The sequence below is a fragment of the Thamnophis sirtalis genome, unplaced genomic scaffold, assembly GCF_051295495.1.
Source record: "Thamnophis sirtalis isolate CommonGarterSnake01/CBP01778 unplaced genomic scaffold, rThaSir2_p1.2 scaffold_7, whole genome shotgun sequence".
Taxonomy (NCBI): domain Eukaryota; kingdom Metazoa; phylum Chordata; class Lepidosauria; order Squamata; family Natricidae; genus Thamnophis; species Thamnophis sirtalis.
Window position 1 is genome coordinate 15,542,062 of NW_028261387.1, and position 12,412 is coordinate 15,554,473.

General features: G+C 42.5%; 1 protein-coding gene across 1 annotated transcript; it reads left to right on the forward strand.

The window, feature by feature from the left end:
• Nucleotides 1-1,265: 1,265 nt before the first annotated feature.
• Nucleotides 1,266-10,143, forward strand: LOC148044547 (di-N-acetylchitobiase-like). Its single transcript, XM_087719376.1, has 7 exons — nt 1,266-1,470; nt 2,903-3,041; nt 3,280-3,488; nt 6,790-6,961; nt 8,181-8,278; nt 8,382-8,543; nt 9,173-10,143. Exons 1-7 carry the CDS (start codon nt 1,330-1,332, stop codon nt 9,359-9,361), a joined length of 1,110 nt encoding a protein of 369 aa, XP_087575502.1. The 5' UTR covers nt 1,266-1,329; the 3' UTR covers nt 9,362-10,143.
• The last annotated feature ends 2,269 nt before the right edge of the window (nt 10,144-12,412 follow it).

The following is a 12,412-nucleotide window of genomic DNA, read 5'->3' on the forward strand; positions in this document are numbered from 1 at the left end:
AAGGAAGGGGAAGGAGAGGAGGAAGGAGGAAAGTAGAGAAGGGAGGGAGGGAGAAAGGAAAGGGAAAGGGAAGGAAGATGGAAGGGAGAGAAAAGGAAGGAGAGTGGGTAGGAAGGGAAAGAGGAAGAGTAGGAGTCAAGGAGAGTTAAGGGAAGAAGGAAGGGGAAGGAGAGGAGGAAGGAAGAAAGTAGAGAAGGGAGAGAGGGTGAAAAGAAAGAGGTAAGGAGAGGAGGATGGAAAGGGGGGAAAGAGGAGGAGAGAGGGTAGGAAGGGGATGAGGAAGAGCAGGAGTAGGAGAAAGGTACAGGAAGAAGGAAGGGAAAGGAGAGCAGGAAGGAAGAAAGTAGAGAAGGGAGGAAGGGAGAAAAGAAAGGGAAAATAAGGTAGTGTTATAACAGGAGGAAGGGATGGTAAACAAAGCAACCCAAACTGTATATTATAACCTATTAAATGAAATAATAAATGTATAAGAATGATAAATGTTAAAACACTTGTAACCAAACAACATGCTATATGTGATGATGGGTTTTTTTCTTTTTCTTTTTTTCTTTTCTTTTTTTTATTGTGGGTATGTGTTCTCTATGTAATAGATGCAAAAATCAAAAATTGACCAAATGATATAAATGACTGGGATAATGATGTCATTTTACAAATGACAGAAATCACAATGACATGCTATCTTATTTAACCGTTACTTGCGAATAAGTTTTTTAAGATAAAATTTCACTGCCTCAGTACGACTGCAAGAATTCCAATTGGCCAATCTCTTTCCCCTTTGTGAATCCAAATATTGCAGGAAAATTATGTAACACAAATGAAGTTTTGGGAGGATTATAAAATATGGATTTTGCATTTAATATCTTCTCCAACCACCCCAAGCCGATTAAAACAAACAGATGCATTGATTACGGAATCCAGTATTCATCAAGACAAACGAGGTAGGGACAAATTATTTTAAAATGAAAAAAAGAATTTAGAGATTGTTTTTCCACCAGGGGTGTATGCATGCATATGTGTTAAATATAAAGAGCACGGCTAGCTTGAAACAAGCACAATTTGTGACTTCCTCAAGAGGATTCTTCTATATATATATAGCACGATGCTGATGACTGACGCCTCGATCGACGCTAGTGGGCGGTCACAGCCCCTGCGCTCCAACAACCCAGATCCCCTCCCTCTCTGAGGAGCGCCAGATCCCCACCTTCCTAGCCAGCCGGCAGCCAAGCAGGTTCTTCTCCAGCCTTAGGCAGGGCGATCGCCTCGCAGGGCAAAGGAACGCGCATTGGGGACGCTGTGAGAGAAGCCGAGCCGAGCCGACGCGCCCTAGCCATGAAGAGCGCGGGAGGGGACGGAGACGCGCGTCTGTTGACCGCGATCCTCTTCGCCTTGCACTTGCGGTTGGCTGCCGGCGCGTGCCCGTGTCAGGATCCCGCGCTTTGCAAGCCGATCTCGAGCCCCAAAGACTTCGAGGTGAGCTCCCCGGCCCCCGCCGGCCCCCTCCTGTGGTGGGTGGGGGGGAAGAGTTCCGCGAAGTGCACGGATCGGGTAGATTGTCAATTTTCCAAGTCCTGCATGGATGGCATGGAGCTAGGTTACTTATGGGACTGTCTCTCTGATGATCCCATCAGAAAGGATAGAGTGGGCATCCTCCAGGTCCCATCAATGAAGCTCTGTCATTTAGTAGATCCTTGGAAAGTATATTTTCTATCCTGTGGAACAACTTCCTCTAGAGAGATGGATTACCCTAATGGCTTTCTATAGGATAAAAACCTGGGTATTCTCCCCAGTGTGTGTGTGAGTTGTCAGCCTATTCATGGAGCTCTGATGTGGGTGCAGGATTTCAGTGGAGACTTTCGGGGTGGTGGTGGTGGTGAACTGTTATTGTTATTTCTTTTTTTAAAAATACTATTATTGCTATTATAGGTTCTGTTTGTTGTTTTTGTTACTTTACTATTCAGAGTGCTTTGGGAGAGAGGAAGGCTTGATATATAAATATGTAAACAAACAAACCCCACTTTGAAGAAAACAAAGAGAAATTACATATCTTGGCCGAACTGGTTCATGTCTGATTAATACTTGGATGGGAGCTCACTAGGAAGTAGCAGAGCTGCAGGATAGACTGAGAAATAGGAAAAAAGAAAGCACGGCAGAATGTGGCAGTGGCAAGCTGTTTTGTGGTTAAGGAAACTACACAGACATTAAGGAATGTGTTGCACTCATGAAGGAGGCTTTATTTTTTAACATAAACAATGTTTAGTTGACAATTGCTTCCGTGTCCCTATTAGGATTTTTTCTGGACAGTTAACATATCCTAACATAAAAAATGCCTTAGGCATTTTTGTAAGAATCTGTCTTTAAACCATCACCAGGTTGCTTAGTCAATCAGATGGGCCCTTGTAAAAGAAAACACCACATAACAGGATACTGTACAAATATAGGTAGTCCTTGACTTATGACCACAAATGACCATGACAATTGGCCTCCCCCCCCCGTGAAAAGTGGCAAGAAATGTTGCAAAACATGAGAGTTGGATGCTGCAACAGGTCGTAAATGTGAGCCAGTTGCCAAGGGCCCAAAATAATGATTATGGGAATAGCGTAGCAGTCATCCTTTTGAAGACAGAAGGCTTATTATTGAATTGAGCATTTCTATGTCATTCCAAATTATCAGAATTTATATTAAGCAAATAGTTTTTAGGTCCCTTTCCCTATTTGTTGGCCTTTGAATTGGATTTTGGACAGAGGATTATGGGAATTGGATCAACATACAAAAAAGCAAAAAACAAATCTGGCTGTAAAAAGTTTTTTTCCCCTAGTCCTAATTAAAATGTTTTCTTTACCAGCTAAATCAGTTAAAGACGAGTGGTGAGAGTGATGCTATTTTTTTAACTGTTCCTCTATAGGTCTTCGTATTTGATGTTGGTGGGAAGACGTGGAAAAATTATAACTGGTCACTGATTACAACAGTGGCCACATTTGGAAAATATGACCCTGAGCTTATGTGTCATGCTCATTCAAAAGGATCCAGAGTAGTTTTGAAAGGTAAGTTCTAATTAGGATAAGGAGAACATTTTCTGCACCTTGTCTTTATTGTCTTTTCTCACAGGTAGGACATCATTGTTTAGTAGCTTCAGTGTTGTAAAAACCACAGAACAAAACTCAAATTCTCAGGACAGAACATCCTTCAAAGGAATTGTGATAAGAAAAATTTTGATCTCAAAATATTTTTAATGCCTTAATAATGCAGCAATTTGGTAAATCATCACTATTTTTATTTCAGGAGATATATCTGTGAAGAAAATTATTGATCCTGCAATTAGAACAGCCTGGATAAACCAGCAGGTAGACCTGGCCAAAACACAGTACATGGATGGAATCAATATTGACATTGAGCAAAAGGTTAACCCATTTTCGGCTGAATATTATGCATTAACAGCTTTGGTTAAAGAAACCACAGATGCTTTTCACGCAGAAATTCCAGGATCCCAGGTAAAAATAGAACAGTGACTCGTCTCATGCATGCACTACTGTATTTTTCGGAGTATAAGATGCACTGGAATATAAGACGCACCAAGGTTTTGAAGAGGCATATTAAAAAAAGTTTTTGCACTCCGCAAACCTCCCAAAAATGGCACGTTTTTCGCAAAAACTGTGCGTTTCCCCCACAAAAAAGGCATGAATAGCCTTTAGGGGGCTTGAAGAGTGCTCCTAGAGGGTGGGTCCCCCACCAAAATGAGCAAAAAAAGCCCGTTATTTGCGAAAATGGGCCTGTTTTTTGTCAAAAAAAATTGCATGCCTAGCCTTTATGAGCCTTATAGAATACTCCTGGGGACTTAGGGGGCAAAATTGAGTAAAAAACAGCCTGTTTTTTGCTCATTTTTGCTTCCCGAGGATCTCTCTGAAAGCCTCCATAAGGCTATGCACAACCATTTTGGTGAAGGGCTGGGGTTTTGGGCGCAAAAAATGCTGTATTCAGTGTATAAGACACACCCAGATTTTCAGCCTCTTTTTTGAAGGGAAAAAGGTGAATCTTATACTCCGAAAAATACAGTAATTCAATTTTATGCTTCTCAACTATATATCCAAATGCAGTAAGATTTCTGGGTATGATTCACACATGCTTGTTATCACTCCTTATATGGCACAAGGGTGGGGTATTATTTGATCTCTGACTATTTCTCCTCATCCTACCAGAATTAGCAGGAATGCCATGTTCCATGTTTTGCATACTATGTCAGTGATCTACATGAAACCGCTGGGCGAGATCATTCGGAGGCACGGGATAAAATACCACCAATACGCGGACGACACTCAGTTGTATCTGTCCGCCCCGTGCCAACTCAATGAAGCGGTGGACATGATGAACCGGGGTCTTGAGTCCCCTCAGGGAAAAGGGCGCCCTATAAATAACAAATAAATTCTACAAAAAATTCTACAAATCCCCAGTCTTTGCAGCTTGGCAGCCCAGCCAGTTCACATGCACATCTCAACTTACGCGAGCGGCAGGCTGGCACACATGCTCATTCATGCACAGCTTGACTTGCACAAGTTGAGCAGAGGTTCTATCCAGCAGGTCCTGACCACTTCTGGAGAACTGGTAGCAGAAATTTTGAGTAGTTCAGAGAACTGGTAACTACCAACTCTGACTGGCCCCGTCCCCATCGATTCTCTGCCTCCCAAGTCCCAGCTGATCGGGAGGGAATGTGGATTTTGCAGTAACCTTCCCCTGGAATTGGCAGGAAATTGAGATTTTATAGTATACTTCCCCTGCCACACCCACCAAGCCACTCCCACAGAACAAGTAGTAAAAGTTTTTGAATCCCACCACTGAAGTTGAACTGCACATTTGTGTGCACTTACCTACTGCTCATGTGGCCCAGTTGCAAATAGTGGTGGGCTGCGGCCTGGGGGTTGGAGACTATGTAATGTCATTTTCTGGCACATGGGATTTGCAGCCATACACTGTGCAACAGTATCCCCTTCATTTTCCAGATGACCCTGACTCTACTAGGCTTTCAGAAAAAAATTAAGTTCTCCTGCAGTTGCCTTAGGAATTTTGTCTGGAAGAATAAGCCATTTCTGCTGCTGATTGATTTTGTTATTTTTCTCCATTGTAAATTAGGAATGTTCAGATATTATTACTTAATGGTTGGTTTAATTTTATTACAATTTTAATTTTAAATTATTTTATGTTGCTCACAATGACCATTACTATGAGAAGAGGGCCACATAAAATGTATAAATAAATACATACATACATACATACCAGTGGTGGGTTTCAAAAATTGTTCGAACCTACTCTGTGGGTGTGGCCTCCTTTGTGGGAGTGGCTTGCCGCCCATGTGACCGGATATGAAGATGCCGACGACATGGCGCAGTGGTTAAATGCAGCACTGCAGGCTACTGCTAGATCAGCAGTTCAGCGGTTCAAATCTCACCGGCTCAGGGTTTACTCAGCCTTCCATCCTTCCGAGGTGGGTAAAATGAGGACCCAGATTGTTGGGGGCAATATGCTGACTCTCTGTAAACCACTTAGAGAGGCCTGAAAGGCCTATGAAGCGGTATATAAATCTACTGCTATTGCTATCTACTGCTATTACTTGTCAGAACCACCTTAAATTACCTCACACACAGCACTGGCATGCCTAAGAATATGATGTAAACTTGTTTTTTAAAAAGCATGTTTGGTTTGCGTTAAAAGAACTTCAACACATGCAATGTTCTGATTGCACCACAAACGCAGTAGTCATCCTTACCTTTTACAGAGGCACTGAGTTTTATAAATATGAGCATGATAGTGTAGAATAATCATATCCAAGGACCAGTGGTGGGTTTCAAAAATTTTTGGGACCTCTTCTGTAGGTGTGGCCTGCTTTCCGGGTCCACTGGTGGAACCTCTTGTAACCGGTTTGGTAGATTTGGCGAACCGGTTCTACCGAATAGGTGCGAACTGGTAGGAACCCACCTCTGATACATACATACATCATACATACATCATACATACATGCACACCAGGGGTGGATTTCAACCAGTTCGCGACAGTCCCCGCGAACCGGTTGGTCGGCGAACCCAGAAGTAAGTAACTTCCGGGAACGGCGAAGGGCCCGCCCGCCCGCCCGCGCTCCTTACTGGTCTTTGAAGGCTTCTGCGCTTCCACGCAGGCGCATGGCACATACAGCGCCTGCGCGATTCTCCGCGAACAGCTGGATGGCACATACAGTGCCTGCGCGATTCTCCGTGAGCAGCTGGAGCATCATGCAGGCGCTAAGACGCATGCGTGAACTGCGCGTGTGTACGCCGCCGCCGCCGCCCCCATTCCAACCGAACCAGTTGGAACGGGATTAGCAACCCACCCCTGATGCACACATACATACATACATACTGTTTAAAATAATATATGATGGTCTCCCAAATATATGAATGTGATATAAAGTCTAGGCAAATATAAACCAAGATAAATTTGAGATGCTCCCAAACGGTGCCATTTAAGCTGGTAGCCTTCGATTGAGTGCATAAAATGATGTGCATCTATTAGATGCCATTAGATGTATTTTAGCTTTGGTTTCTAAGGGGAAAAATTCTCCATTTTTTTTTTTTTACATTATCGTACATTGCAAGAGAAATGCCTTGGTTTCATTATAGTGTTCCACTGTACTCTAATATTCCTGTTAGTAATTTTATGGTTTCTGTGCAGATCTATGATTTATATTGCTAGTGCATGATTAACATTTGGATGACCCATAAAAAGTGGATGAATGAAAAATGATGGGTGTGTTTCTTTCATACACAGGTAACTTTTGATGTATCTTGGTCTCCTGAATGTATAGCTAGGCGATGTTACAACTATACTGGGATTGCTGACTCCTGTGATTTCCTGTTTGTGATGTCCTACCATGAACGGAGTCCAGTATGGTCAGACTGCATAGCAAGAGCCAATGCTCCATATAACCAAACCTTAGCAGGTATGCTATAAAACAAGGGAAAATGTTGGAAATATTTTTTTAAAAAACCCTACAATATATGCAGTATTTGAAATTTGAAGACTGTAAAGTATGTTTATTTAAAGCATTTTATTCTGCTCTATGGTAACACTAATCCCCAGGTATTATTAGAATCCAGAAATTAACCAGTCTGGGCTGTGTATACAATTAATAAATAATTACAGCTAATTTTTTTTAAAAAAACAATGATATCTGTAGTCTTTAGAGATTTACTATACATGAAGGGATCTAAATATAGTATTTTTTTAAAAAAAAGCTTTTGAGAATAAATAAAGTAAAAGCTAAATATCATAATAAAGTGTAATATTTGTAGCTAGAGTTACAAATATTCTCCTTTATTGGAATCTTCAAGATATGTTCTGAGAATTACATTGAGGACAATTTAACATAGGAGATACCTGGTATATATTGGATGTTAAGAGCTTACTTAGCTTCCCTTGCAAAAGACAATATCTCAATTAATTTGGCTAATTAGCAATAATCTTGGCTATGGACCTTTTCTAGGCTCTAAGGCTATGTACCAGTGATGGTGAACCTTTTCAACACTTGGTGCCTAAAAGGGAGCGAGTGTGCATGTGGCACTGAGTGCCAAAAAGGTAGCACTTTGCACACGCGCACGGGCTTCAATCACACACACATGGTTCTCTGCGCCACGACCAGGAAGAGGAGCTACGCCAGAGGGCATGCGTGCACCAGAAAATGTACTTCTGGTTTCTGGGGCACATATGCATGCCAGCCAACGTCTTCTGGTTACTGCCATGCAGGCTGTGGATGCTTACGCTGGAAACCAGAAGAGCTGGTCTTCTGGTTTCCGGCACCACTGCACCCACAAAGACCAGCTGATCTTCGTGTGCGCATGCGCGCCAGAAACCCGGAAGACAAACAGGCAACATGTCTAAATGTGCCACTTCGGGCACACGTGCCATAGGTTCGCCATCATGGCTATGTACTGTTACTTCTCTACATTCTCATGAAAGCAAAATAAATAGTAAGAAAAACTAAAGATGTTCATCTAGAAAGAGAGGACCATATCTGAATGATCTGAAGATTTACTTGTATCTTGAATGTTCACCTCAGTAGCCTTTGCTTGATGATGCAAATATAACTATAAGTATGGAAGTATATGGTATATAAGAACGAAAAAGCATGTGGATAAATTCTGAATTTTATATTAAATTAGGGTATGACAATTACATTTCCATGGGCATTAACCAAAAGAAGTTGGTGATGGGAGTGCCATGGTATGGCTATGATTATACTTGTCAAAATTTATCAAAGGTAAGAGTAAAACAGATGATATCAACTCTGGGGTTTACTTTACATAAGCAATAATCCTTAAAGTGTTAATACTGATCCATAACAAAAGTTGTATTTTTTTCAGACTCATGAGTGCATCATTGGAAAAATCCCTTTCCAGGGAGCTCCATGTAGCGATGCAGAAGGACGTCAGGTTCCATATAAAACAATAATGTCTCAAGTGAATAACTCTGTTTCTGGGATTCTGTGGGATGAGGAGCAGAAAGCGCCATATTTGGAATATAAGGTAAGTTGTTTATTTATTTGGAACATTATTTTAATTAGTTTACCGCATCAAACAGATAACATAGCTATGTTGATTCATTGATGGGGGGGACAAATCACCAAATAAAAGTACTGCATTACTTTTACTAGGACCAATATAACAGTCACAAGGAAGTCACAAGTAAGCTTCAAATCAAATCCAACGGCAATATGTGTAGAAATTAAAGGGCTTACAATAAAGCAGTGTTTCTCAAACATAGCGACTTTAAGTCATGTGGACTTCAACTCCCAGAATCCCCCAGGCTGGGGAATTCTGGGAGTTGAAGTCCACAGGACTTAAAGTCTCCAAGGTTGAGAAACACTGCAATAAAGGAAAGAAGGGGTCAGGGTAAGGGGAGGAAAGGAGAGGAGAGGGAAGGGAAGGAGATGATGTGAGTAATCTTTCCTGGAGCTGGGGACTGAATCCAAATTATTCAGCTTCATTGAATTCACTTGGTCATCGCGTCAAATAATTTCAAATCTGTTTAGCGACTATTGATTTTCGTATTTCATTTGCAGAAAGGTGACTAGTGAGATGAAGGACGGAAGTGAAAGGAACATCAGCTAATATATTTGTTAATATTTTTGCTGTTACGTTCTCCTATCTTGCAGGATTCACATGGTGTTTTCCACCAAGTATGGTTTGATGATCCCAGGAGTATTTCTCAGAAAGCCACCTATGTGAAAAAACACGGCCTGAGGGGCATCGGAATGTGGAATGCAAATTGCCTTGAATATTCTGGGAGTTCTGAAACGAAACAACAGACAGAAGCAATGTGGGATGCCTTGATGCCAAAATAGTGTGTGTGTGTGTGTGTGTGTGTGTGTGTGTGTACACTGCCATTTTAAATTTAATGCTGTTTTAATTGTGCACCAATTTGAGTTTTAATTACACTATATTACACTTAATCTATTCTTGTCAAGAAATAAATGTTACGGTGCATTCAGAATGTATTCAGACACACACACCCTTCATGTTTGTTAATTTTGTTATGCCGCAGCCTGATTCTACCATTGTTGAAATTCATTTTTTTCTCATTCCTCTACACTCGGGACCCCATAATGACAGTGAAAACAGAATTGTATAAATGTCTGTAAATTTATTAAAAAGAAAAAAAACTGAAATATTACATTGGCATACCGTATATACTCGAGTATAGGCCGACCCGAATATAAGCCGAGGCACCTAATTTTACCACAAAAAACTGGAAAAGTTATTGACTCGAGTATAAGCCTAGGGTGGGAAATGCAGCAGCTACCGGTAAATTTCAAAAATAAAAATAGATACCAGTAATGTTTTTGAATATTTATTTCAAAGAAAAACAGTAAACTAGCGGTGTATTCAATGAAATACTTCACTCACCTCATGATGCTGATGTCCTGCTGTGATGATGATGTCCCGTGCAGCCGCGGGAGCGATGTCCCGCCTCCTATGACACACAGCACAGTGATTCCTATCATTGGATCACTGTACCAGAGGAGGTGGGACATCGCTATGTGGCTGCTTGCCATAACAAGGAGGAGGTGGGACATCGTTGCAGAGCGGCAGGAGGGGGAGGAAGGGGAATCGTAAGACAGCCCTGCATTACATTAGAACGTGAGGAGGGGGGATGGTGCGGTGCGCGCTGCGCGGCAAACTGACACAGAGGGAGGGGAAACTCACAAGGGCACCGGGCCATTCACGAGTGTCACCCAGCGGCATGGCCCCGCCCCTTTTTCTCCTCCATTTCGGGCAAATTTTTCATTGACTCGAGTATAAGCCGAGGTGGCTTTTTTCAGCCCAAAAAGTGGGCTGAAAAACTAGGCTTATACTGGAGTATATACAGTAAGTATTCAGACCTTTCATTCAGTACTTTGTTGAAGCACCTTTGGCAGCCATACAGCCTCCAGTCTTTTGGGGCATGATGCAATAAGCTTTACACACCCGGATAATGGGATTTTCTGCCATTCTTCTTTGCAAATCTTCTCAAATTCAGTCAGGTTGGATGGCAACCATCGGTGGACAACCATTTACAGATCTCCCCAGAGAGGTTCAATAGGGTTCAAATCAGGGCTCCAGCTGGGTCACTGAGGCAGTTACAGAATTGTCCCTAAGCTACTCCTCGGTTGTATTGCCTGCGTGCTTAAGATCCTTCTGGAAAGAACCTTCTGCTCATTCTGAGGTCGTGAGTGCTTTGGAACAGTTTTTCACTGAGGATATCCCTATACTTTGCCCCCTTCAGCTTTCCCTCAACCCTGAACAGTCCCTGCTGCTGAAAAACACCACACATGATGCTATCACCGCCATGCTTCACTGTTGGGATGGGTGATGAGCAGTGCCTGGTTTTCTCCATCCATAATGTTTAGAATTTAGGCCAAACAGTTCAATCTTGGTTTCATCAGACCAGAGAATCTTGTTCTCACAGTCGGAGTCCTTTAGGTGCTTTCTTGCGAATTCCAAGTGGGTTTTCATGTTTTGCATTGAGGAGTGGCTTCTGTCTAGTCACTCTGCCATAAAGCTCCAATTGGTGGGGGTGGCAGTGATGGTTGTCCTTCTGGAACGCTATCCCATCTCCACACAGGATCTCTGGAGTTCAGTCAAAGTGACCATTGGGTTTTTTATCACCTCTCTTACTACCACCACCACCACCCCCAAATTGCTCAGTTTGACAGGACAACCAGCTCTTGGAACATTCCTGGTTATCCCAAATGCCTTCCATTTGAGAATTGTGGAGGCCACTGTGCTCTTAGGAACTTTCAGTGCAGCAGAAATGATTGTAGCTTTTCCCAGATCTGTGCCTTGCAATAATCCTGTCTCTGATCTCTGCAGGCAGTTGCTTTGACCTCATGCTCTGCTACAATATGCATTGTAAGCTGTGAGGCCTTCTGTAGGGAGGTGTGTGTCTTTCCAAATCATGTCCAATCAATTTAATTTTCTACATGTGGACTCCAAGATGAAGAAACGTGTCAGCAACTGAGAGACCGCCTGCTGCCAATTACCTCCCATAGACCCGTTAGATCGCACAGGGTCGGCCTCCTCCGGGTTCCGTCTACCAGCCAATGTGATCTGGCTACCACCCGGGGGAGGGCCTTCTCTGTAGCAGCTCCGGCCCTTTGGAATGAACTCCCCGCGGAGATTCGGACCCTCACATCTCTCCAGGGCTTCTGGAAAGCCATCAAAACCTGGCTGTGCTGGCAGGCCTGGGGTTGATGAGTTCCCCTCCCCTCTCGACTTGTATGGCTGTATGACTCTTGTGTATTTTAATTACGTCTATTGTGTCTGTGTCCCCTTTTCCCCCTCATGAGTTGTTCTCTTTCTGTTTCAGCAATTGAACGTGATACTTAACTTTACGCGCAAAGTTAGGAATGAACTACCTACAAAAGTTAGCAAAGCCGAGTAAATGCTGAACCTCTTTTGCATTATAGGGGATTGCCAGGAGTGTATGGTACTGCGTGCACCTTCTGGGAATCCATCTGGATCCCATCTATGGAAATGTGATAACCCAGAAAGCCCAACTCCTTCAGGTCAAATGCACATTTCTCCAGCTTAGCAAATAGGCGATTTTCCTATGGTCTGCGCAACACATCTCATACATGGTGTTTTATGTACTTTCTCATTCTCTGAGCAAATCAGGATAACCCCCAGACAAATCCCGACAGATATGTCAATTGCATCAGGAACAAATTGGTTGATAAATTTAGAAAACACTGTTCCACAACTGAAGTCCCAGCATCATATTGAAGCACTCTGTCATGCCAAAATGATCTGTGGTCCGGTGAAGGAATGATCTAATTATAGTTGCACTAGTATTTAGTATACTGAAACTTCATTTTAGCATACCTCAATATATCAAATTCTGCATATAATGGATG